Here is a 27453-nt window from a genome sequence, read left to right as displayed (position 1 = left end):
ACGTTACTGAGTTTGCGCAATGGGAAAATATCTCCAGCAGATTTAGCAGCAAATGAGAGGTTTTGGAGGGGGTTGAGGGACGTGGGAGACTGGACCTGAAGAAGACTATACTTGAGGGTGACCATTCCTGTTCAGGCACTGGATAGGCAGAGAGGACAACCCAAACTAGCTCGTCACAGACTCAGCGCTTCCGCTTCGTAAAGCGTACTACTGTGGATCGTTGGTGTGTGAAGGGAGGGAGAGAGAGAGAGGAGGGAGGAAAGAAGCTTGGTGACGGACTTGCTCCTCTGGAACACTGCTACTATATTGCTATGTGCTATCACCAGGGAAGGCTTCCCGAACATATCGACTATAAGATGTACAATAAAGTAACACCGCGCGCGTTATTTTAGCCATCTTTGCAAGACTCTTGAATGGTCTTGGTCGCTAGGGCGCAGTCAATCTGAAGATAGAGACAATCCATGGAGATACTGGATAGCCTTTTCTGGCTACACATTGGGATTATACATTGAATTGGGTGGAAACTCTTAGCAAACATTTTTTGAAGTAACTACGTCGGCTGTTCCATAGCTTCACAAGATTGAAAGTGACGTTTCTGGTTACAAGGTAAATCCGTTTTTACTGTACGGAGTAGGCTACCCGGTGTCATCGTGGTTAGTGGTTCATTATGGTAATTGTTATCGCAGGTCATGTCAGTTTAGGCCCTCGTATTGGGGAAAACATCACGTCTGTTTTTGCAAGGAGCTGGGGACGCGTTTAGATACAGAAGCCGTGCATTAGACCATTTTGACTATACGTCGTGCTCTCTGTTTATACAAATACATATATCTTACTATTTGGAGTGGTGGTAGTTGTTACCATCGCCATCTAGCATCCAATGAATACATAGCCTATAGGTTTTGTCCCGAATTTACTTGCTTATTAACTGACTTCCCTAGTATTAAAAAATAGTCTACTAGCAAAGCCAGCATTATCGAGTTTAGACACGTTATGAGTGGTGTCCTTGCTAAGCATGTATCACCATTGCTATGCTTATTAATACTAGTAGCCAACATACTTGTTTCTTATTGTAATCATTTCTGCTACAATTATTGCTGTTTTTATTTTCTTCGTTATTATATCAATTATAATGAAAGCCATAGACGTATAGCAGTTGCGAATCATTACGACATGCTCAATCTTTCTTCAATGAAAGAGTCGCAAACTGAAATGTATTAAAAGTATGAAGACTGCGTGTGTTGAGCATGTCATTGGTATTTTATTTTGACCTACAAGTCGTTTCAGTCGAACTGGAATTTCAATTGACTAATGTCACATCAAAAATGTATTGGAAAAAAAGTTATGCGCATAGGTCTATTCAGGACTGAGAATGTGACCTTAAAATGTGCTTTTGTTTCGACCTGACAGTTGAGGCCTTGGTCTCCGGAGCTCCAGACATGGCGGACCAGGATGAAACCGTTGGGCTCCAAAATTCGACAAGCGGTTCAGAGTCAAAGGAATTGCACTCCGAGAGTAAAGCAGATAAACCAAATGGAACTTCGGGCAAATCTCCATCCTCCCAGACGACATATATTCAACAGGTCAGCGTTACTAACTGTTTTGAACCTATGCACTTCAGGTCGAGAGCCTCAAGTCACTGCCTAGAGGTTGCTCTAGACCTATATGCCTATCTATAGTATTACTGCAGAGTAGTCACATGTGAATAGTAGGTTAATATGATATTAATATCTATAGGTTTTAGTTAAACTATGATGGAATGTATAGTACACTACAACATTGTCCCGGTATGAATTACATGACATAGAGAAGTATATATTAGTTGTATAATGATTGGGCTAATTCAGCTTGCAGAATGATGTCAACTGCAAGGAAAAGTGATATTGATATTCGTTTGACTTGTCTAATTGTGAAGGGAATGGAGGGGATAAAAGTGTACCTGCACGAGAGGGAACTGTGGGAGAAGTTTCACGAGGTGGGGACGGAGATGATTATCACCAAAGCAGGAAGGTAAGAGGGCAACGCCTGCATAAACGGGCATTATGGGCTATGCAGATACATTTTAGGAACATACAAGTATTTAAATATTGTTGCCATGGTCAATATATACACACATACACCAATATATTACTGAAATTAGTTATGTCATGTGTGTATGCTTTAATTATATGAATTATCCATGTATGCCATACGCTTAGGCATACATGTGAGGTTAAGTTTGAATAATTATTTGTTGACAAAAATTGTCAACATTTAGTGGTATTAATTTAGACAGCTCTGTGTCTGAAAAAGTGAATCCGTCCATGTTATGTTTGATGTATGAGCACAGAGATGAGAGGTTTTACTATTCAATAATGCGATAGTGAAATTAATGCTGTATTCGTTTCTGGAAGGAGGCCTACTTTCACTTTTCTCAATAGGCCAAGAGATAGCGCCATAAATACATCTATATAGGCAGTCATTTTAAGACAGACCCTTGGCTAGATACAAGTCAAATAAACAACACGTGACATATATTACACGTTATATCACCTCCATTCTTGTAATCCTCTCTCACATTCTCCATCCATTTTATTTTTGAGGTGTATTTTTCCAAGTTGAATACGTAATATTATTTTCATTCTACCCTAGTTGTTCGTCACGTTTGCCATATTGAAAACATTGTCGAATGACTTTTCAAGACAAAAAGTAGGGGGGCGGAGTGTAAATCCGTTTAGCAATTCCGTCTAACTGGCCTGTTTAGAAACTGTCAAGGAATATGGTTGAGATATTCTTGTACCTGTGAACTTCAATATGCATGATAGTCGGTGGTCTCCGCTCATGTTAACAAATCGTCTTGTGGCTTTTAGGTATTTATTATTCATTTCAGTGATGTCTCAATAGCCTTCTTAGGTGCATTAGGTTCATGTTTTTTCTCATGGCTGCATAAAGCCGTCTTTATATTATGTCCATTCATTCCCCCTTTTTGGTTTAAGACTTTATTAACCATCCCTCCTCAGCCCTTACTCCTTCCCATCATCCGGCGCGGCAGGTAACCTAGTGGTTATAGCTTTTGGCCAGTAACGGAAAGGTTGATACCTCGAATCCCTGTCAAGGCAAAAATCTGTCCTTCTGCCCCTGAACAAGGCAAACCCACTGTTCCTAGGCCGTAATTGTAAATAAGAATTTGTTCTTCACTGACTTGCCTAGTTAAATAAAGGATTAGTAAAACAAATCGCCACTTCAGCGTACGACTTATTTTCTTTAGCAATTTCTATACCATTGCTGACGTTTTACTTGTGGAAATTGGCACATCTGGAAATATATGTGCACACGTCACACATGCATCTGGTTTTAGTGGGGCATTTGATTTAAAATAAGCTTCCTTAAACCGAGAAACAATAGGCCCATTCCTTCGCAGAATAGCCTGTTTTCTTTTGTTGCATGCAAGTATGCAGTCGCTTCCAAACGAACAAAATATATATTTGGCTACTTTTAGTTTCAATTTATTTTATTTTGTTTTATTGATTGATGTTCTAAGCTTCATTTGGTTGTATATGTCTGACGTTGATATTCATTTTGAACCAGTGGGGTTTACACCCACCCCTAAAGACGTAGGTCATTCGTAGATTTGTTTAAGCTTGCTAAATTTGGAACAAGTTGTGGGCTTCTATGCAAGGCCTGTGTCAAGGTTGTAGAAGTTCATTGATTTTAACAGTATGATTTCGGAACTGTAATCAATTTATATGACAGGCAGGACATCATGTAGAGTTGAACAATATCGACTATTCCATAAATGTGTCAATAATCCTACACTCCCCTAAGCAAATGGTCACTTCAATCAATGATAGCAGTCATACTTTATTCATGGGAGACATTTGCACTTGCATTGTGTAACTATTTCATCGTGCTTCATTTGCAGAAGAATGTTTCCCAGCTTCAAAGTGAAGGTCAATGGATTGAACCCTAAAACAAAATACATACTCCTGATGGATGTCGTGCCTGCGGACGACCATCGCTACAAGTTCGCCGATAATAAATGGTATGTAGGACTTTTTCAAAACAAGTGCCTCTTGGATCGTTCCAGGCTATTTCCAAAACCGTATCACAACTACCTGTATGCAACATGATCACGTGAACACATTATGATACGTATTTTCTGCTCCAGGATGTTTCACAACCCTATAATGAGGCGTTTTCTGTTTGCGAGTTTTAATAGCAGCACAGTGCAGTTCAGTAGCATATGGGCCTATGCCCTCAGGCTACTACTATTGCATACATCGATATATGGAAACTGTAGTCAATGTGCAATAAATTATCCCAGTAGGCCTATAAGAATGTATCCAGTTTATGTCAATAAATTGCCTAATACTTCACGCTATGGAATGAGATTCATAATCAGTCTTGGGACTAAAAACATGTTTTATTGAATTTGTAAGGTTAGGCCTACGGTTTATGCCTCAAATTATTTCCCCATGCATTTCGTAGGCCTAGTAGGCAATCTTTAGCAAACTATTCCTTATGTCTCAAATGTATAAACATGTTGCTTGCTGTAGGCTGCGCAGCCTAGTGTAGTTTAAAATACAATTTTACCAAATCCGAAGAAGAAGAAATGGCTTTCGGGTGGAGTAAGGCAATTGAGTTGGGGGATCCTTGGAAAGTGCTGCGGAGTTGTGCTGACTACGGAATGGAGGCTTAGGCTATTTTTGTATTTTATGCGAATTTAATATAGCGTTGATGTTTCGTATGGCGAGGGTGTAGCTCTCTTCTGACACCTCTGAGGCATTCTCTTTGCCGTCCGTGAAACGTAGCTTAAACACAATCTGCCATGTCAATCTGGTCAACAATGCCTTTTTGGGGTCAGTGGTTTTCTATTGAGAGTTTTTAAAGAGTACAATCACATGCAAATAACGCTGATAATGACCTGTTCAGCGCATGTTGTGGAACTAATCCGCTCTTGGTCAACTAAGAAAATAATGTTTGCCCGTGCCAAATTGCAGGTTATTTGTTGTTGGTCAAGGTATAGCACGCCATAGGACACAGGACTATAGGCTTAATGTAGGATATTATATAAAAACATGTGTTCAGTTTGCATTTATTGTAACACAATAGCCTTTTTCCCAAAAATGTGCCATTCGTATTACTTTGGGGTGAGAGTAGGCTAAACATAAATAGGCTATACGTGGACAGTATTAAAAATGACAAACTAAAGGCATTTGTCGAACCTTCAATTTCACGAACTATTGGCCTATAATGGGATAACCTTGGTAAAATCTCCAGTTTTGGAACAAACCCTAGGCCTACTACCAAATAGCTTAAATTAATTTATTTCGAAGAAGCTTTGGCGACAAATTAGGCTAAACCTGTATTTCTGATTAAAAGTGAATTGTGTCTGAGGCATTTTCATAAACAGCAGTGGGAAACAATGGGGAAGTAGGGAAAGTATTTTTTAAACGCTGACTTTGGTGGTGTGATTCAGGTCTGTGACCGGGAAGGCCGAACCTGCCATGCCCGGGAGGCTCTACGTTCACCCGGACTCTCCTGCAACTGGGGCGCATTGGATGAGGCAGCTAGTCTCTTTCCAGAAGCTGAAACTGACGAACAACCACCTGGATCCTTTTGGACATGTATGTTTACGGCTCTTCATAATTTATGTGTTGGTCTGTAAATCGCATAATGATTTTCGTAAAGGAATACTGTGGCTTATAATTATCAACACAACATCTGCATGCATTAGTAAAGATTAGAAGTCAGATGGCATCCGTTTCTTTCCTTTTAACGACGCTCTCATTATGAACTCCCAAGACCCTAGATTTTGTGATCCATGTCTGAAACAATATAGCAAACACAAATATCACTTACATAATCGATTTTCTTCGATGTTAAAAATTGTGCTCTGGGCTAGATATGTGGTTCATGTGGGACCAGGTTTGGGTGACATTGTGTCCAAATTAGACATCTAAACAGAGAATACAGGATAGGACTGATTACGATACAATAGTTATATCCTTTATAGGACATACAAACTGCCCTATGCAATTATTAATATTTTGTTAATTGACTATCACAAGAACAATATTGGTTGTTAAAGAAATTGAAACAAGGAAGTGGATTATGCACAAAATAGGCAATAAGAAAAAAGTGAGAAAACTACAACAATTCTAGAAAGTTAAGTGATAAACTTACTCTATCCATCTCTTGAATTATGGCATGAAGGAATGTGTCAATATTGGTCACCTGCTTGTTGCTTCTACATGTATGAAGCTGATTAGAATTGCAATTGGTTGAGCCTATTCTTTCTGCTATAAGCAAATATCAAACTGGATGCAAACCATAACACAATAAAGGTCAGCACATAATCATATGGTCACAGATTTAACAGCAATTTGCCATCATTGATGATAGCCGTAGTAGGGAGTATGTTGATTGGAAACCATTTTGCATTGTTTGCATGTGTAAAAGTATTGGCTCACTGCAAATCTACAGCACAATGCGTGTGATTTTGAAGTCAGCAATATGACAGATTGTACTCTCTTTAACCATTGACCAAAGCACCTACAGCACACACAGCACTATCTATCTTCTGCCTGATCACATGACTCCTTTGGCAGTGTGTGAGAATTTATAGTGATTGTTGCCTTGCCAAATCCCAGCTGGTAGAATGAAATTGGAGCTCAGTTCAGTTGGATTGTGAGCAGTGTTGTAAATTTCGGGCCAGAATGCATTTTTAATTGGTTGCAGTGGTTCCTGGCATGCCCTCTTTCGTGCTCAGAAAGTTCCATAGGATTCATAAATGAAATACTGGTGCTAGGCCAAAAAACGATTCTATCAGCTTGTTTGTCCAGCTGGTTGAAATAACTTTGAGACAATTTATAATTACTAGCATCAGACATGGAGTTGAAACATGTCAGTGAGGTAGGTTGTAGACAGTTAGGAGGAAACAGTACAATTCTTTACAATTGTTTGGTAATTAGGCAGAACAGAGCAGGGCCTCCCCTCCCCAGCCAGAGAGCATGCTGGGATAAACCAGTGACTCCTGTAGGTTTCAGAAGGTTGAAATGAATGTTTTTATGACTGTGTATGTTTGTAATTGAATGTGAATATGAGTTTATTGAAGGGATTTCTGATATTTGGTTTGATTTTTACAGTTAATTTTGCTATTGTTAAAGTTTACAGTACATCTTATTGACAATATATAGATAGATGTTTGTTGACTCTCAATCATATAGATGGTATAATCTCAGTTATTTGGGTTAGGTTGCTAATTGAGGCGTTAGTTTCTATCTAATACCAATAGTATGCATATTAACATATGATTACCCATTTTCAGTTTATGGCCTACGTTTTATCACAAGCCTCAGCTAGGGCTTTGATCTCCATCTCAATTTGAGAAACATTTCTCAATGTTATTCATCTTCTCCCCCAATTTGCTGGTGCTGGTGCACTCGTCCAGTCCTCCCCACACATGTTTTAGCCAGGAGGGTGGAGTGTGGATATCCCACTGTTTATGTTCCAATGGCAGTGTGAGATGAGCAATAGATGATGGCGTACAAAGCCTGTTAATCCAAAGGCTTCAGAAAGCCCTCTGATGTGGAGGAACTTGAAAGCAGAGGGCAGCCGCTGGGGACCCAGGCTGATCCCCCACTATCATTAAATACTATCATACAGAGTCGGGGAGAATGGAGATGCAGAGAGCAAGGCCAAATGGGCAGGGAGACAAGGCGTGTGCTGGAGGCCTAGTGGGTGGTCTGCTATGCTCTGTGGTCACCCGTTCACAGACTGACAGACACGAAGGGAACCCCAACCCTGTCTGTGGTTCATGTTGTTGTCTGTAGAAAATGAACACAAGACTCTTGGTGTAGGTCACATGGCACATAGATGTCTTCAGGAGTTAGAAAACAAGGTTGCAGCCATCTACATGTGTTAAATCAAAGCATCCCCATGGTTTGTATCGTAGTGAATCTGTAAGACAGATAACTTGTACATTTGCGGTGATATAGGCTGTTGTTCATAAATTATTTACAAGTCCCTAACCAACCTCCTCTGAAGGCTTTGTGGTGGGATTGGTGAATGTGAGCATACATTCTGTTTTCTCCCACAGCTTTTATCTAATTCAGTGTTTTAAAATACTTCAAAAATACTTCAGCTTTGACCCATTGTATTTTTAATGGGTAACATCAATGTGAGTCACAATGCATTTCCAGTGTTGGCTGTTACTACATTCACCCCTTTTTGGTTTCGAAGACAATCAAATGCATTGTACACTAACCTACTATCAAAGTGCTTTTGGAAAATTCACAGTGGATAACTATTTACTCTCTATTCTGAGGGTGAACTGTTCAATCAGCTGTGAGAATCCACCGAGTTCATGTCTTTGTAATTCCCCAGCAGTCTAGGAGGTCAGGGCATCCTCTCCCTTTTCTCTGCAGCATGGCAATTGAAAGGAAAGTACTAAAACAACCCTACAGATAAGAAATAGGTGGAATGCCCAGAGGCAGGGGTGCAGGGGGTTCCTGAGGGGGCAATGGAGAAAAAAAAAACCTGTTTTGTTATCTGCAAATGTAAGTGGATTTAATGAAATTAAAAATCATTAGATTGTTCATGGTTGATGCCCATGACTCCACAGTATGTCAGACCAATTAGACTAAAGCCTGCGGATGAGATGGCCTCATGAGAAGAGTTCAGGGCTCAAGTTCAGCTGGGTGGACCGCATCTTAACGTCGCCAATGGTAGTAGTCATCACTTAGCGTTACTAGACCGGAGGAGTCAGGGCAAATGCAGGGAAAGAGAAGATGTTCACGTGTTACAATGGGAACTCGTCTTTTTTGACATATGTGCATTTTCATGGGATGTAAAGAGCATTGTAATGTATTACTGAATGTATTACTGTCATGCCCTTCAGTGATGTGTTTGTAGAGTTACATATAAGCTATGCTCACATTTCGATTTTGACTGTACTTTAAATTATATGGTCAAATACATGTACATATACTGTATCTTGGGCTCCCGATTAGCACAGCGGTCTAAGGCACAGCGGTCTAAGGCACAGCGGTCTAAGGCACAGCGGTCTAAGGCACAGCGGTCTAAGGCACAGCGGTCTAAGGCACAGCGGTCTAAGGCACAGCTGTCTAAGGCACTGCATCTTAGTGCAAGAGGTGTTGCTGCAGTCGCTGGTTCATATCCAGACTGCATCATATCCGGCTGTTGGGAGTCCCATAGGGTGGCACACAATTGCCAGGGTAGGCCGTCATTGTAAATAAGAATGTGTTCTTAACTGACTTGCCTAGTTAAATAAAGGTAAAGTGAATTGCTATATGAGTATTCTTGGTTTTAATAAATATTTTGTGTGTTTTATATACACTGAACAAAAATATAAATGCAACATGTAAAGTGTTGGTCTCATGTTTCATGAGCTGGAATAAAAGATCCCAGAAATGTTCCATATTCATAAAAAGCTTATTTCTCTCATTCTGTGTACAAATGTGTTAATATCCCTATTAATGAGCATTTCTCTTTTGCCAAAATAATCTATCCACCTGATAGTTGTGGCATATCAAGAAGCTGCTTAAACAGCATGATCATTAAACAGGTGCACCTTGTGCTGGGGACAATAAAAGTCCACTCTAAAATGTGTGTGCAATTGGCATGCTGACTGCAGAAATGTCCACCAGAGCTTTTGCCAGAGAATTTTATGTTCATTTCTCTACCATAAGCCGCCACCAACGTCATTTTAGAGAATTTGGCAGTACATCCAAACAGCCATTAAACCGCATACCATGTGTGTGGCATCGTGTGGGCGAGCAGTTTGCTGATATCAACGTTGTGAACCGGGTGCCCCATGTTGGTGGTGGGGTTATGGTATGGGCAGGCATAAGCTATGGACAATGAACACAATTGTATTTTATCGATGTCAATTTGACTGCACAGAGATAATGTGATCAGATCCTGAGGCCCATTGTTGTGCCATTCATCCGCCACCATCACCTCATGTTTCAGCATGATAATGCACATCCCCATATCGCAAGGATCTGTACACAATTCCTGGACGCTGAAAATGTCCCAATTCTTCCAAGGTCTGCATCCTCACCAGACATGTCACCCATCGAGCATGTTTGGGATGCTCTGGATTGACGTGTACATCAGCGTGCTCCAGTTCACACCAAATATCCATCAACTTCGCACAGCTGTTGAAGAGGAGTGGGACAACATTCCACAGGCCACAATCAATAGCCTGATCAACTCTATGAGAAGGAGATGTGTCACACTGCATAAGGCAGATACAGTACTGTCTAGTTTTCTGATCCACACACCTACCTTGTTTTTTAAGGTATCTGTGACCAACAGATGCATATCTGTATTCCCAGTCATGTGAAATCCATAGATTACTGCCTAATGAATGTATTTCAATTGGCTGATTTCCTTATATGAACTGTAACTCAGTCATTGAGTTTATATTTTTGTTCAGTATATTTGTATGTTTTATTCAAAGCACTAGCAATAGTATTTTGAGTTGATCTGAATTTTCTGAATGGGTTTAGAACTATGTTTCTAATTCTTGGTGCTGGGGACCCAAATGGCTACACATTTGCCCCGGCACTACACACCAGATTGATTCCACTAATCAAAGGTTTGTTGATGAGTTGATTTGTAGAATCAGTTGTGTAGTACTAGGGCAAACTCAACAAAAAAAACACTGGTTTAGATTTATCTGAATGTGATTTTGATAATATCAGACTTTGTGTTTTGGTGAGCTTATGTGTCCTATTTGTCAGGAGAAAACAGAAATTGTCAAAATACAAATAGGCATACATTTCTCTCTTCAGATTATCCTGAACTCCATGCATAAATACCAACCCAGGATTCACATCGTGAAAGCGGATGAAAATAACGGCTTTGGCTCCAAGAACACGGCGTTTTGTACCCACGTCTTCCCAGAGACTGCCTTCATTGCGGTTACGTCCTACCAGAACCATAAGGTAAGTCTTCGATTTTGGACATATTTAAGTCATTGTATTGTACGTGTGAATAGCCTAAATTGTTGTGAATTTGTCAGTGTATCATAGATTAGTAATTAATTACACAGAGTTTATAACTAATACAAACTTTTTGACTTATAAGCATAGAGAAAAAAACGCCTTTTTGCATCGCCTTGTCAATTGAAAGTGACACAAAACGTCACAACACATAGGGAAAAAATTCATGGAATAATCGAAAACAGTTCATTAGCATCAGAAAGTTGCTCATGCTGTAGGCTTTATTGCTGTTTAAGACCTGACGGTAAAACGTACAGCCGACGAATGAGCTCATTATCAAAGCTTGAATGATAAAACGGATAGGGTGTATCCTTTCGCAAGAAATGGAGTCCGATGTAATTATATGTCCCCATGAGCAGTGGCAGAACATAAGACCCACGTCTGATAATCACCGATATCATATTCAGTCATTGGCAGAATTGAGTAAGCTGTCCTATGGGCCGGGGAAACCGAATGTCCAAAATATTGGATAAGGCACGACCTCAAGAGACTTTTGGTCATTTCAGTGACTGGTTCTGTTTCATTAAACTTTAAACTCAACGATACGAATTACAGGTACTCCTCATACATTTTGAAAGTTGTATTACTGGCCTGTGAGTGTATGTTCTTTATTATGTTTGCGCTTTATTGATAGGCTATTGTATATTACTAGAGAAAATGTAGTAGCCTATATCCTGTAAGAAATAAAGCAACAGATTGTTTTATTGTCACCAATGTGCTCCATGGGATACTGAAGCTGCAGTAAATATCGAAATAGTCCATATTGTGATTATTTTAATCATAAACAATTAATTAATGTATGCATTTATTTTTGTTTCTTATTGAAATGTGATAATTCACAGGCACATAGACTATTGCGCATGGACTCGAGCTTGCAAGTATTACAATTTTAGTTATACTTAAATAAGTAAATTCTAGATTAAAACATGAGTATATTTTCTTTCATGTACACTACCATATCTAGGCATACATATATTTATTGTGATATTTTTCTATATGAACTTGAAAACATTTACATCCACTTGTTGAATGCGCTTTATTTTGATTGCGATTTGGAGCGTTTAGAGAAGACATCGAAATAATATTAAAGAATTCGTTTTTCTCAAGTTCTGACGACTCATAATCTTATGAGTGCTGTCCTATCGTTTCTGCGTCTGTTTAACATCCGTTTTTAACTATGTCGGAGTCAGATTTTAGTGTGGAACAGAGGGAATATGCAAGGGGGCGAGGACCCTTAATGTGTCCTGAGCCAATCCGAATTCCCAAAGACTCTGAGAAACAGGAAATTCAAATGACTGAAACTCTGGAGAAACCATTCATTATATTCAGGGAGTTTATTGAGGGGACCTGAGAATACAACATGGGCTAATTATTATTACCAGAGCCTGCCAGACTTCCAGATAGATGTCTGATTACCGTAACTTTTTCATCGAATACATAATCCAAGAAGGTTACATCTGCCAATTAAACTAGAGAAAGTAATCATGCCATGCATTTTGGGGAAAGGGCATTAACGCGCATGAGCAGACGCAGCCATCTGCCGTCAAAACGGTCAAACTTGACCATACTATAGGCTTGAATTGAACAAATATAGGAATTTCCTTCTTAGTAAGCTATTTTGAAAACAACTCGCGTTTTCACATCTTCTGTTCTCAAATCAATAGGCAAATAGGCTACAGAAAAGCTTTGGTCCTAGGCATGTTGAATCTGAACGTATAATTAATTGTACCAGCTAATTGACTATCTCTAACGAATTATAATTGCATTATAGTAAATACCATAGCCAAATATCACATGCAATGCATGATATAAACAAATGCAGTATCCTACTGTATTATGAATTAATGTTTGTCATGGTTGCTATCTGTGGTAAAGACAAGTATATCTAACGAGTTGGTAACAACTTGCTTTGTATTTAACGGGGTGTATAGGCCTATAAATGTTTCCAGAATTGTTAGGAAACTCTGTTACCCCAGGCTTGTCTAATTCTTTCATACGATCAGTGTTAATCCAGGGCGCTTTCTTTGATACAACCAACAGCACACTATTCAATATTTATAATATACGTTTGGAAATAGTCTTACATTTGTATAGTCTGGTAGGAATTCGTCCAAGTGATAAGTGATGCAACCTGATTGACGCTCAGTAATATAAACTTTTCATCAAAGTTTCATTAGTGAATTAGGTTTCGTTTCATTAACATTAACATTTAGTATGCTATCCTTGCCCACCTAATGTAATATTTCACCTGAATTATCCTGCATATTAGGCTTGCAATTAAATATGCACGGCAGGCCTAAGCGATTACTTCGGCGTTTGGATATGCTATTTTGTTGAGGGTGTGTTACAAGTTATTTTTGCAAACATTTTGTACCACCAACAGTTATTTACAAAAGTTGTTCTTTTTTAAATAGATAACTAACATTGAGAATCATTATGTTGTTGGAAAACGATTCATTTTTTAAAAAAAATATTGAATTCTTTTAACTTCTTTATTGTCCACACTTTATTTTCTACATTTGCTTCTCAATGAAAATCTACATGGTGCCAAAACGCACCATACATTAACGAGAAGCTAAAAACGTGTTTTTTTCTCAACAAGAGATGTACAAGGTTTCGTAGAGAGTGAGAGCCAGTGCGTGGACAAAAATCCATTCTTGTTGTGAGGCGGTAAGCACTCGACCCGCCAACTAATTAGGGCCTAACTGCCAGAAACAGTGCGCCATTGCGAGAGGGTGATCCCTGCATTCTGTTTAACCTCGGAGTCGTTACTACACTTAGAAAAAAAGGTGCAATCTAGAACCTAAAATGGTTCTTCGGCTGTCCCCTTATGATAACCGTTCGTAGAAACCTTTTGGGTTCCAGGTAGAACCCTTTCCACAGGGGGTTATACATGGAACACGGAAGTGTTCTACTTGGAACCCTTAAAGGGCTTTCCTATGGGGACAGTCCATGGAAAATTAAATTTTTGGCGTCAACTTTAGAGCTGTAGCCTGATCCACTCTAATATTTATAGAGTTGTGTGGTCCAGCTATACTTTTATGATAGAAAGTGTTCATATTTAGAATTAATGAATGAATGTTGTTTTTCGGGATAAAATTGTGTGCTTACACTGAGCACATGGTCAATTCATCTAAATGGTAATACCAAAACAGGAGCACATCAACCAAGTAGTACAGTAGGCCTATCATCCAAGTACTTTAAATAGCAGTGTTGAGGAGTAGTGAACTACATGTAGTTCAACTAGTAATTTAACTACATTTTGTGTTAATTGGTGGTGGTTTAACTAAATTCAAATCTAGGTAGCGTTTTCAGAAGTTAATTACTTCTTTGCCATGTAGCTAACTACCGGAACTACAGGCTAGTTTGTTTAAAACATATATATATATATGGGTGAAGTAGGCAATACTGCATTCTTTTTTTGCCATCAGACCTGTCTAATTATCACTTGAAACATTGTTTTGTGTTTAATAGGGTAAATTACACATTTTGTGAACATATGACCGCAATGTGACTGGTTCTTGCAATTTGTCGTATATGGCATTTCAGATTTTTTTCACCATGTAGTTTGGATGTAGTGAACTACTTTTTCAAAGTAACTTTAGTTAAGTGAACTGTATTTTCTAGAGGGTAGCTTTAGTGTAGTTTAACTTCTTCCAATGTGAAGTAATTGGTAGCTTGGTAAACTAGATTTCCAGAGTAGCTTCCCCAACACTGTTAAAAAGCAGACTTCAAACCACAGGTTTTGTGAGGTTTCTCCCCAGGTGCTTATTTGACAGGTTCAGTTTGTCACGAGACTGACCACAGCGCATGTGGACCTATGGAAAGTGTCTCATCCCAAAAGCATCAGGAGGCTGATGTTCCACATGGGAGGGTAAACACGCTAGTTTTAAGTGAACATATCCTGCTATAGGCCTCAAAGGACACAACAAGTCCTCACAGAATATAGAGGAAAGGAAACACAAGTATAGCATTGTGATATTAAGTTATCTTTTTACATATTGTTGTAACTGACGGTTGAATGGTGTAACAACTTACAAATCTGCATGCTGTTTTGCAGATAACCCAGTTGAAGATAGAGAACAACCCATTTGCCAAAGGCTTCCGCGGGAGTGATGACATGGAGCTCCATCGGATGTCCAGAATGCAAAGGTACAGAACTAGGATCTTAATTTGATCACACTTTTGTTGTTGAGGAGTTTCCTGCACCACAGGAAATGCATATGAGCTTTGTGATTTACTTAAATTCACTGAAAACCTGCACTAACACAGTTATATTAACAGTATTGCACTTGTCATATAGCCTATTTTGTCCAGCTAATAGCCCAACCACCGATCAAGCAACTTTATGGACTAAACGTTCAAATCCTCTTGCTGCACGATTCTCTTTCTGTGACAATACTGGTCAAATGAAGAACCTACATCTGTAGAAACCTATCACAGTCTCAAACAGACGCATAGCCAATGGCCAAGCTTTGGTTCAGTTGCCTATCTTTTCTATCTCAGCCTACTAGAAATAACCAAAATTACCATCATTAGCAGTTGTTTAGCACACTCTACTGTAAGATGATAAACTGGAAACAGACATTAGACAATGTAACCAATATTACAGTAGATAAGGATTACTAACATTGTAATCAGTGTCACTTCACAAGCACCGTTGTAATCCTTCAGTCAGTGAAATGCAAACCAGATATGAGTGTTATTTTCAGTGAGCCCCACCGCCCCCTGCTCCTCTCTCCCCAGCTGTGATTTAAGTGTAGTTCTTGAGCAGAGGCCAGTCTCTATGTCCCAGGGCTTTTATGGCTTATCTGGCAGGGCCTTCTGAACCAGTGAAATCTATCTTTACCCGATATTCCTACCAGTCATCTGTGCATTGATGATATGGCTGGTCCAGCAGCGGCATCAACCACATGCCCCTCCCCTTTATTCATTCCAGATGAGTGCTTTACGCATGCGTCCACACATTTTCAAAGGAGGAAATCTGGTTTGAGACTTGCCTAGGTCGCCAATTAAGATGTTGCATGGCCTTTCAAACAGAACATTCCGAAATCAGTGAAACATGGGAAAGGAGCCTTGTTTTCCAATGCTGCAGTGAAACTTTGTCTCCCATGAATTTTTGAATGGGAGAACAGAACATTCTCTCTAGTAAGTCAGCAGGACTGTTTTAACAAATTGATATTGCAAATTCTATTTTGTATTATCTAAGTCAGACATTGATTAAGTTGGTTCATGTCACAAGATAATACGTAAGTGGAATAGTTATTTTTTTATAGACATTTGTAAATTGATTTTAATTGGCCAAAGGCCAAACCAGACTATCACTCCTAAATGCCACTGTCCTGTCTTGCCAAGTACAGTAAGCTCAGCACGTCTGGTCTTGGTTAGTATTTCCAAGGGAGAGCTTATTGCAAAACCAGGTCACTGGTTCAAAGGTAACAGTCAAAGAAATCAAAGAAACAGAAGAGGCAAGAATGGATCCTCTAGATTAATGTGACTGGAATAAATCCCTGTCTTTCCACTAGAAACTGATCCTCTGGAACATTGTCTCTCTGTGAATCCTAAGTGGGTTTGTCTCATTGATGGTCAGTGTGGTTTGTTAGCATTGAGAAGGGTATAGTGTCCGATCATTGGACGAAAGAGAGTGTGTATATAAGTCAGCCATGGTTAATGACTGAGGTCAGACGCAGTCCTCAAATTGATACCAGGCTGTCAAGTAATATATTTATCTTCTTCTTTTGCATGTGAAAATGCATTATGAATGCAAATAAATGAACAAATACTATGACGAGGATAATTAGGGTTATTGATCTAGGATACTTAGGTGATGATTAAATACTAATGGCAATGATAGTAGTAGTAGTATTAGTGGTGGTAATATTCGTTGAAGAAGCATACAGTACAGTAAATGTTATCATTTCCTAACCCTGTCTCTGTATGTATGTCTGCAGCACTAAGGAGTACCCGGTGGTCCCTCGCAGTACGGTGCGCCAGAGGGTGGGCACCAGCCAGAGCCCGTTCAGTGGGGAGGTGCAGGGTATTGCCAACCCCAGTGGCCTGGCCTCCCAGTACACCCAGTGTGAGAACGGGGCCACCAGCACCTCACAGGATCTCCTGCCCCAGTCTGGCTCCTACCCTCTCCCACACGAGCACAGCCAGGACTACCACTGCATCAAGAGAAAAGGTGGGCCAGGCTATCATGATATATGAGATGGGATTGATTGTTAGGAAGCATGAAAAAAGGGAAGCATAGTTGATTACTAAAGTAAAAATATGTACAATGTTTTGTTCAGCTGATAGGAGTCTACAGTATGTATACATACTGTAACTGTAACTGTTTCCTGTCGGTCCATAGTGGAGGATGACTGTCACTCAGGAGAGCACACCTACAAGAAGGCTTACCTGGAGAGTTCCTCCAGCGAGGACGACCATTACTACCGTCCCGTCAGCTACCCACAGAGCCTGGGCCTGCCCGGGGGGCCCTACAGGACCGAGTCCAGCCAGAGGCAGGCCTGTATGTACGCTAGCGCCTCCCAGGGGGCCGAGCCCGTCCCCAGCCTGGAGGACATCAGCTGCAACACCTGGGCCGGCGTCTCACCCTACGGCAGCTGCTCCGTCACCACCATGCAGCCAATGGAGCGGCTGCCCTACCAGCACTTCTCTGCCCACTTCACCTCGGGGCCCCTGGTGTCCAGACTGAGTGGGGTGGCAGGCCACGCCTCTCCGCAGCTGGGTGACGCCCACCACGCCATGTACCAGGGCCCCATGGCCCATCAGACTCTGGGCCGCCAGTGCAGCCCCGGGGCAGGCATCCAGTCACCCACTGCAGGTCTCCAAGGCAGCGAGTACCTGTACTCACACGGGATCCCGCGCACGCTGTCGCCTCATCAGTACCACGCGGTGCACAGCGCCAGCATCATGCCAGAGTGGAATGAGAGCAGCTAAAAGGGATTTCTTCATAGGAACGATGAAGAAGTTATAGAAAAAAAGGACAGTGAGAAGGTGGGACTTTAGATACATCTATATTTATATTTTTTAAGCTATATACAGTATGGCAGTGCAGTCTCGTGAGATTAGTGGGTGATCCATGAATGCCTCAAGCATTGGACATTGGACATTGGACTCAGAGGAAGTGGGAATGTCTTTGCAGTTACTGCGCCTATGGGCAAACATCATGAGGATGATCAAAACAAGGTGGAGACAAGCATTAACCATTGAGTTTTTAGGAGTCTTATTAGGACAACTAAATACGAGTTTAAAAGCCAATGCTTTTAAAGGAGGGACAGAAGTGACTTTATCAAGAGACTCCCATTTTTAAAATGTCCTGTTTTGACAGTGTATTATACATCTTGGTGCGTGAAGGATATGTTTTCTTCTTTTTTCTGCTTCAAGTTGAAATCTTGTTGACCTTTACCCTGTCGACCTTTACCCTGTCGACCTTTACATGCTTTAGATTTTGTGCAAAAAAAAAAGTTTTCATTCTGTTTGGGGCTTTTGTAGTGAAACACTTACTTTCTAAAAAGCATTCTACAGAAATTCAGAAGATGTGATTCTTATTCTGTGGCTATTTTGAAAACATACTCGGTGAGTTGCTGGCCAGATTCGTCAATCAAAATGACAAAGGGCAGAAAACATTCGATACTTACATGAAAGACATTGTATTGCTCGGCATTAAACTTGAATACATGACCACCATATCCATGGATACGGGTCGACATAACGGTGAGGTCATAGGCAGTTGACAGGTCAATAAGCTGACAGTGTGTTCTGTAGAGGAAGTGTGTATTGATATCCTCTCTAACTCTGGCATGTACAACATACACTTTGACCTGGAAATATTTGGATGTGGTTTACCGTTTGTCTGGGGAAGGTGTGTGGAAAAATGTACCTGCAACGAAAGCTAAGACACAAGAAACCTTCTGACATAGTGGTTCTCATTCAGACACTGCCCTTATAAGAGATATAAGCTAGAACCGGTGAAAAGTTGATTGCATATTTTTATTTGGGTAATTGAAAACACAATTTTTTTTAGTCTATGTTGTACCCAGTAAATGTGTGTTGTTTCTCAATCTTTTCATTTATGCTCCTACAATTGGCACTTCTCCCACGACTACAGTCATGAACTCAACTAGAGCAAACAAAGATATGTCTGGTGTGTGACGCCTTTAACAATGTAGAATGCAAAGAACCAGAGGCAAAGATTGATATAGACAAATAATGATAATATGAAATCATGGTCACTTCAGAGATTATACAAGACATCAGTCAAAATACACGTCATTTCTGCCAACATATGGAAGTCATGTTATATGTTAAAGGTCAGTTTTTATGTATGGACAAAGACTTTTAAAATGCTTGTAGTTGATAGAACGTTACTTGTCGATAGTATTTATTTTTTTCCTGTATTGTAAATCAACTTGTTCCTGTTGTATCGACAACGAAATGTGTTAGTCGGTCCCGTTCTTTTTGTTACTTTGTCATTTAGGCTAAATGTATTTTATTTTTTTAATCATCCTGCTTTAGACATCAGGACATTCATTTACAGTTGTCAAAAGTCTAAGAAAGACAGAGATTGATTACTGTGGTGTAAATAAACACAGGTGTATATAGAATACGGAATACTTGCAATACATTTAAAAGAGGATTCTGTATTTTATGATTTGACCTGTCTTTTATTTTGATGACGCTTCCTGTTGTGACACCTAACAAAACTACTTAAACATGAAACATTGAATTCATCATTTGGGATCTATAGGACTCTGTACAGAGATAAGATGTTTGACTACAACTCTACATAGATACAGACAGCTATGCAAAACCATAAGAGACACTAATGTGATACACCAAAGTGTGGGGTAATGGACAAAAACTCTGACCATAGACTTTTTGCTCCTTTGTTTGTGTTCACATCATTTTTGTTAATTGCAACAAATGTTAAATCTTGTCATCCCAATGTAGGCAGCAGTAACTAATTATACAAACTTGTCCCCAGTTTCTCTTTATTCAATAGATAATCCTGAGGATTAAAGGTCTGCTGTCTGGCCAACCCCTCTGAAGCCCCTCATAAATCTTCTGTCTGTCTGTCTACATGTGTTGTGCTGGTTTTGCCCCTTGGTGCAGTTGATTGGTTACCTTAGAAGACATATTGACCAGAGTTGACCACTCCTTGATCACTGTTTCCAACCACAGCCTGATGCTCACATTGTGTTCTTTTACAGAAGAGCGTGTTGTTGATCAGCTTAATGAAGTTTAGAAGGTCCTCAGAATCTCATATGAATCACTTCATGATCGGGACCATTTATGATGAAGTGTTCTCCCTAACATAACACACCATTTTTTAAATGATCTAATGGGAAGCTACAGTTGGGTCCAGAATTATTGGATGCCTTGATAGAGTAGAGAAAAAAGACTGTATAAAATAAATAATTCCAATTCTGAGCTTTTATATATATACATAGATACATACATACATACACACACACACACACACACACACATTGAACAAAATATAAACGCAACATGCAACAATTTCAAAGATTTTACTGAGTTACAGTTCATATAAGGCACCTCGGTGCATTCAAATTGCCATCAATAAAAAGCAATTGTGTTCATTGTCCATAGCTTATCCCTGCCCATACCATAACCCCACCGCCACCATGGGGCACTCTGTTCACAACATTGACATCAGCAAACCGCTTGCCCACACAACACCATACACTCTGTTTGCCCGGTACAACTGAAACTGGGATTAATCCGTGAAGAGCACACTTTTCCAGCGTGCCAGCGGCCATCGAAGGTGAGCATTTGTCAGTTACGACACCGAACTGCAAGACCCTGGTGAGAAAGACGAGCATGCAAGATGAGCTTCCCTGAGATGGTTTCTGACAGTTTGTGCAGAAATTCTTCGGTTGTGCAAACCCACAGATTCATCAGCTGTCTGGGTCGCTGGTCTCAGACAATCCCCTATGTGAAGAATTCCGATGTGTAGGTCCTGGGCTGGCGTGGGTACACGTGGTCTGTGGTTGTGAGGCCAGTTGGACGTCCTGCCAAATTCTCCAAAACAACATTGGAGGCGGTTTATGTTAGGGAAATGAACATTCAATTCTCTGGCAACAGCTTGCACACTCCCTCAAAACTTGAGACATCTGTGGCATTATGTTGTGTGACAAAATTGCTAATTTTAGAATGGTCTTTTATTGTCCCCAGCACAAGGTGCACCTGTGTAAGGATCATTCGGTTTATTCGGCTTCTTGATATGCCACACCTGTCAGGTGGATGGATTATCATGGCAAAGGAGAAATGCTCACTAACAGGGATGTAAACAAATTTGTGCACAGAATTTTATAGAAATAACATTTTTGTGTGTATGCAACATTTCTGGCATTTTTTATTTCAGCTCATGAAACATGTGACTAATACTTTAGATGTTGCGTTTCTATTTTTGATCAGTAAATATATCATTTTATACTAATAGAATTGCTAAGAGAAAGAGCTTTTTTAAAAGAAGTAATAAAATATTGTTTCCCCTGTTTTCAATACTCCAGCACCCTCCCCAAAAAGAGATTGGAGCATACATTTTATACCATTCCTCCATACAGAATCTTTCCATATCCTTGACATCCACCACCATATTTTACAGTAGGGATTGGACGTTAGCACTGGTCTTTCGAAGGACAAATCCACCATTGGTGCGGCAGCCAAAGTCCTCTATTTTACCATAACATCGATTTGAATCCAAGTGCCAATGCTGTTTACAAACTCCAGGCGGTGCTATGGTCAGATTACATGAAAATAGAGCTCTTTGGCCACGCACAACAACGGTGGCTTTGGCTATTCGAAAGAACAATGCATATGCAGAAAATACCTCATCACCACTGTAAAATATGGTGGTGGATCTTTGATGTTATGGGGCTATTTAGCTTTCACTTCTCCTGGGGCTGTTGTTAAGGTAAATGGCATCATGAACTTTACCAAGTACCAGGACGTTTTATGCCAAAAACCTGGTTGCCTCTGCCAGAAGGCTGTAACAGAAGGCAACAAGTGAATCTTCCAGCAGGACAATAACTAATAGTGTAATTAAAAAAAAATGTAAAAGTAAAATACAATATAACTCATTATTTGTATTATTTATTTTATACAGTCTTTTTTGTTCATCTTTATCAAGGGATCCAATAATTCCGGACCCCGCTGTATATCAACTCACTCTGCTACGAACTAACGGTTTCTGTAATAATGTGGATGGGCATATGGACAAGTTTGATGTTGCAACGCATAAAGAATGAGATGCAGCGCAGGGAGTGGTAAAGCTCCATCAATCAATGTGAAATGGTTTTCTTGGAGGGTTAGTGGAAATATAACAGTTCATTTCACATTCCAGCACACATATGTGTCATTCAGTACCACAGGATATCACAAGATGATGTGTGATCTCTTTAACTCACACACATGCAGGCAGACAGTGTGAGAACTGAAATTTCAGTGACGAAAACAGTCTAGACCCATTATCTTAACCTGGAATTCATTTTTCTGCTACCTGTTATTCCATTGATTGGTGCAACTCCTGTGAATGTGAATGTGTACATAGAGGACACTGATAGACAGACACACAGTGTTTTCCCTTGACAGTCCACAGGAGCGCAGAGCAGATATTTTCCGCCACTGTGGGAGATGAATTCATATGTTCAAACGAAGTGGAAAGTATAGACGCTGCACTCTATCCCTCCCCTCTCACTGACCCTGTCTCAGTCTCTCTCCACCCTCACTCTCTCTTTCTCTGCCCCCCCATCTCTCATATACCTCTCCCCTCTTTCTTTCTCCTTCCTCCCTGTCTCCCCGAGGGCAGTCCAATGGCCAACCACCCTGACCCTGGCCTCCTTTGATGTGAGTGATGTGACCCCTGCTCACTACCTGCCCCTACACAGCCAGCCTTATCCTCCCTGAGAGCCGCAGCGCGTCCCACTGCAACACAGAGTCATTAACCCCGCAGCCCCTGGCCTCCACTCTGTTGCATCCACATGATGTATCGGGATGCCCACCCGCCACCCCACGGCCCACGCATCATCCTCTCATTCACCCAAACATGCACGAGTGGGCGAGCCCAAGCCTGAGAGGATGATGCAAGAGGTTTTTTAAACATTTAAAGGAGGTCAGCTTCAAAGGGGGAGCCAGAACCTTTGGCCACTGGTTCAGTTATCATAGGTCAGTGGTTGAAAGGAGAGAGATACGTTGGCGGGAGAAGGAATGAATGTCTAATGAACTGAAAGACTGAATGATTCATGTATCCTCACACAGGAACGCAGCTGGTTTACTTAGATGATAAACATATAGGTTTGGAGATAAGAGAGCGAAAGTATAAAGAAAAGGAAAGAGAAAACAATGCTCATGAATCTCCACTGGTTGTTCAGGCTTAGCGTCTCTTCAATACGCTCAGGTAATTATACTGGTATTGGTCATAGAATTAGAGAAATGCAGTACAGTAGAGAAACCCACAACACTGGCAAACCAGCAGACAGGTTAAAAAAGCAGAGTTCACATAGAGTCATGATGAGTCACTGCCTCAGCCAAGGCAGCAGGTAGCATCGTGGTTAAGAGCATTGGGCCAGTAAATGAAAAGTCACTGGTTCAAAAAAATCTGTTGATGTGCCCTTAAGCGAGGCACCTAAGCCTAATTAGTCCTGTAAGTTCTTTGGATAAGTGTGTCTGCACCATAATGTGAAACCAAAATCATAGTTGGAGTGCTCCACATGACAAAGCAGAGGAGCACAAGAGCATTCCTACTGGGGAAAAAATGAGGGAGATGATGATTTTTAGAAACGGGGAGCTATTCCTTGTCTGACCACAGTATCAAAAGGGCTCTCCCTGCCAGTGAAGAGAGAGAAGCACTCTCACACCTAGGTTCTGTGCCTCTATTTGTACCTGAATCTGGGCTTCACGAAGGCGAGGCCTCATTCTGTTCTATTCTATTCTACTCCACTCTGAGCAGGCAGGTAAGAGAGAGGCGAGTTGCGAGCTCTCCTTGGCAGGATCCCAGGGCATATGTTGGGTGGGAGTGGGGTCTGGAGAGAGCCCTATATCAGATAACATATTTTCTGGTTCATGTAAAGATGTCGGGCGTATCAACAGAGACATGCATCACCCTGATGGGGCTTCATCATCTGCACAGGGCCTTGGGCTCTGGCTCTGTGGCCAGCCAGTGCTGAGATGGGAGCGGAGGCCCTCCAGCTCCCACCATTCAGTCTTTCAGCACCAGCCCTGGCCAGAGTCCTTCTCTGGGGGAGACCGGGGAGGGAGGTGGGGTGTTGATAGGGTGAGAACCAGAGAGTGTCACAGCGTTAAGAAAGTGGGATAAAGCTGCTAAGCCTGCCCGTACAGTAGCGTAGAGCTTTCAATTAAACTCCTGTCAGTGTGTTTTCCTCCAGTACATGGCAGAATCTGAACACTAACACATTGCAATACAGTACTGACAGAATATAGAATGTAGGGAAATAGAAAAAGAAGAAGGTGAAGTGAATTCTATTCTACTTTTATATCTATGTTGGAAAATGTGTTGTTATCACTAAAATTCCTATTAATAGAAAGACCATATTATGGGAATCTGAACAGGACTGTATTTAACCCTTTACACTCATGGGAATTGGCCTATATGAATAGGTTTAAATTGAAATGTTTCTTACAGAAGAAATATGAAAAGCATATGCATAACAATGCTAGAAATCGAAAAGGAACAGTTTAGAGATTATGTGAAAATTATTAGTCCAAAGGTAAGGACATTTCACCTGACACAAGACTGAATCCAAACATTACACGGTTGATTTTATGTGTATTTTACATTTACTGTACTTTACTGTCCATTTTAAGTCACAATCTGGGTCAGGTGGGCATCATTTGAAAGTCTGTTATATTGCCAACATGACTAGCTACGTTCTAAAATATGATATTACACTGTTAGGCTTTCACAATGCAATTCAGGGAAACCGACCATCATTTTGGTTCACATAGAAAGGAGTCAGGTGTGTGTGCCGCAGTGAAATTTCTTCACAATAGACAAACATAGGCTCATTCTGTTCAGAACAACTCAGGGTATGACGACATGTCATCTTGTAACTAACTGTACCTCAAACATAGTGATTGTAAACATTGACACTGTCTATGACATTAGTTTTATTATATGGAAATGTGAAGTGCACATCTGGGTGTTTGGCTTGATTGTGTGACAGACATCAAAGCCGAATTGATTGTAATCCTCAACGTCTCAAATATCTCATCAACATTTGCTAAAGTTGCCCAATTAGTGGGAGGGATGGGTGCTCAGGTTCAGAATGTCCATCAGTCAAAACCCATAGAATTGTGAAGCGCAGAGACAGAGCTCTGACGTCATGTATAGCATGTTACTTTACAGCCACATTACAGCCAATTTAGGCATTTATCAGTGCCCAAATCTGTCATTTTCAACCCCTATACAGGTACTACTATAAAAGCCTACCTAAGCGTCTAAGCCTTGGGAATTGTTTTAACATGGTCATACTGTACCATGGATCATTTAGCTATTTGATTTTGAATTTTAGGACCCTTGAGACAAGTCTTGTGGGAATCATAGAGCAAACGGAGAACCCATTCGTGTTTGTGAGAGTCTCAGCTTTTGATGGTGGGGTCATGTTCATTTGTAGCTCAAACCGTTAAGACTTGACAGATGTTTTTGTGAGAAGACCTGTTCAGAGTTGGGACAGCGTCAGCTACTTGAAACAAGTCTGTGAAGCTTGTGGTCCCTTGAGAGCTTTTTTCTTGACATTGCTATTCACGCAACTTAGCTATTTATTATCGTAATCAGCTACATCAGTGGAATGCCCAACTGTAATATTATATAGAATCTCATTTGAACTGTAAAGCGTTTGGTTGAAAAAAGAAAAAGGGACATATCGATTTATCATTTACTTAGTGGCATCATACTAATGATTTATTTTCCCACTAATATCACAATAGATGTTTATTTAATTTGACCATGATGCTTTTATCTTACAAAAACTATTTTCAAAGACTTGCCATGACAGACCATTTTTTTTTTAAATGGGCAGCGCTTGCCTCCGACAGTGAAAGCTCTGTCTACAACAAAGAGATAACCAAGAATGAGTGAAATAATGGCATTTTTTCATAAAGGAAATCATATCAGATTTTAATGTATGGCTAATGTCAGAGCGGTCTCATCCATCCTTGTCATGGGGAGAGTAGGTAGGCTAGGCCATGGGGGTTTCAAAGCTTAATCTGGGCCAGGCTGTAAAATGGCTTCCAGCTGTCTCATCATTAGAGCTGATAAGGCACCCTTGCTCCCTCCACTCTCTCTCTGTCAGAGATAGGATTTAAAGGTAGAATCGTGATGTAAGGGGCCCCACACAGCACGGCACAGCCCACTGTCAGTCTGTTGGGAAGTAAAGGTAGAGACTCCTGAGGTAAGGGACAACACACAGCAGAGTACAGTCCCATGTAAGTCTGTTGGAAATTAAAAGGCCTAGAGTCCTGACGTTTTTGATTATTTTATTTTACCTTTATTTTACCAGGCAGGTCAATTAAGAACTAATTCTTATTTACAATGACAGCCTGGCAAGAGGCCTCCTGTGGGGCAGGGTGTGGGGGGATTAAGGGCTAAGATTCAAATAAGAGTCTTTACATAAGGGCCAACATTGAGCACATAACAGTACGTTTTGTAAATCTATGGGATTTGAGGTGAAGTCCTGAGGTAAGGGCCACATACAGTACAATAGATGATATCTCTCCACCATACATTCCACTGCCCCATTGAGTTTGTGAGGGTGCTGCTTGTTTTTTTGGATAATTACTTACTCATTACTTTCTGTCAGTGTCACTTTTCCTACTTTTTCCCCAGGTTTTTGCATTTTCCTGGTAAAGACTGAGGTAAAATCTATGTTCACTACTTTTTACATTATCATCTATTTCCTTCAAGCCTTTTGTTACTGGGTCTGTTTTGTCTGGAAGTGACTGTTCAGTCTCAGAACAAGTAAACAAACAGGGGTCAACTGGGGTCAAATAATTGTCTGCTGTGGGAATCAGCCTTATCACTTGACAGGGATGCCTATCATTTCCATTCAAATGTACTCATCCTTTTTTCTCGTCGGATTCGGTGTGCATTTATGACAACAGCAGTTCAATAACCACTATTGACAAAGGTACAACATATGAACTTCCATTGTATTTTGATTCAGGGGCACTGATTTCATGTCATTTGAATTGACAGAATTAATTCAAGGGGCCTGTATCGAAAAAGCTGTCAATACACATGTACATAGGTATAACTATCAGGCCACTGATTACATCTAATCCGATGCCAGCAGGACACACTGGATGGAAGTAATCTGGTCACGTAAAGCTGTATGTTGATGGGGCACAATTGTGACAGGTGTAGACGGTGCCCTCTTGCAAAGGTCAAAAAGGG

The 27453-nt window shown here is 40.5% G+C and overlaps 1 protein-coding gene across 1 annotated transcript; it reads left to right on the top strand.

The window, feature by feature from the left end:
- Window positions 1-123: 123 nt before the first annotated feature.
- Window positions 124-20094, top strand: LOC110509792 (T-box transcription factor TBX5-A). Its single transcript, XM_021590904.3, has 9 exons — window positions 124-606; window positions 1408-1580; window positions 1913-2007; window positions 3899-4018; window positions 5456-5603; window positions 10800-10952; window positions 15070-15161; window positions 16961-17193; window positions 17365-20094. The coding sequence occupies exons 2-9, from the start codon at window positions 1437-1439 to the stop codon at window positions 17952-17954; spliced, it is 1575 nt and encodes a 524-aa protein (XP_021446579.3). The 5' UTR covers window positions 124-606; window positions 1408-1436; the 3' UTR covers window positions 17955-20094.
- The last annotated feature ends 7359 nt before the right edge of the window (window positions 20095-27453 follow it).

The sequence above is a fragment of the Oncorhynchus mykiss genome, chromosome 29 (genome assembly GCF_057628025.1).
Source record: "Oncorhynchus mykiss isolate SJ-2025 chromosome 29, ASM5762802v1, whole genome shotgun sequence".
NCBI classification, from domain to species: Eukaryota; Metazoa; Chordata; class Actinopteri; order Salmoniformes; family Salmonidae; genus Oncorhynchus; species Oncorhynchus mykiss.
This window is presented reverse-complemented; position numbering and strand designations above follow the sequence as displayed.

Coding starts and splice junctions, on each gene's coding strand:
- LOC110509792 (XM_021590904.3), top strand. CDS start 1,437: ATGGCGGACCAGGATGAAACCGTTGGGCTCCAAAATTCGACAAGCGGT. Junction 1,581..1,912: donor AGACGACATATATTCAACAG/GTCAGCGTTACT, acceptor CTAATTGTGAAG/GGAATGGAGGGGATAAAAGT. Junction 17,194..17,364: donor CCACTGCATCAAGAGAAAAG/GTGGGCCAGGCT, acceptor GTCGGTCCATAG/TGGAGGATGACTGTCACTCA.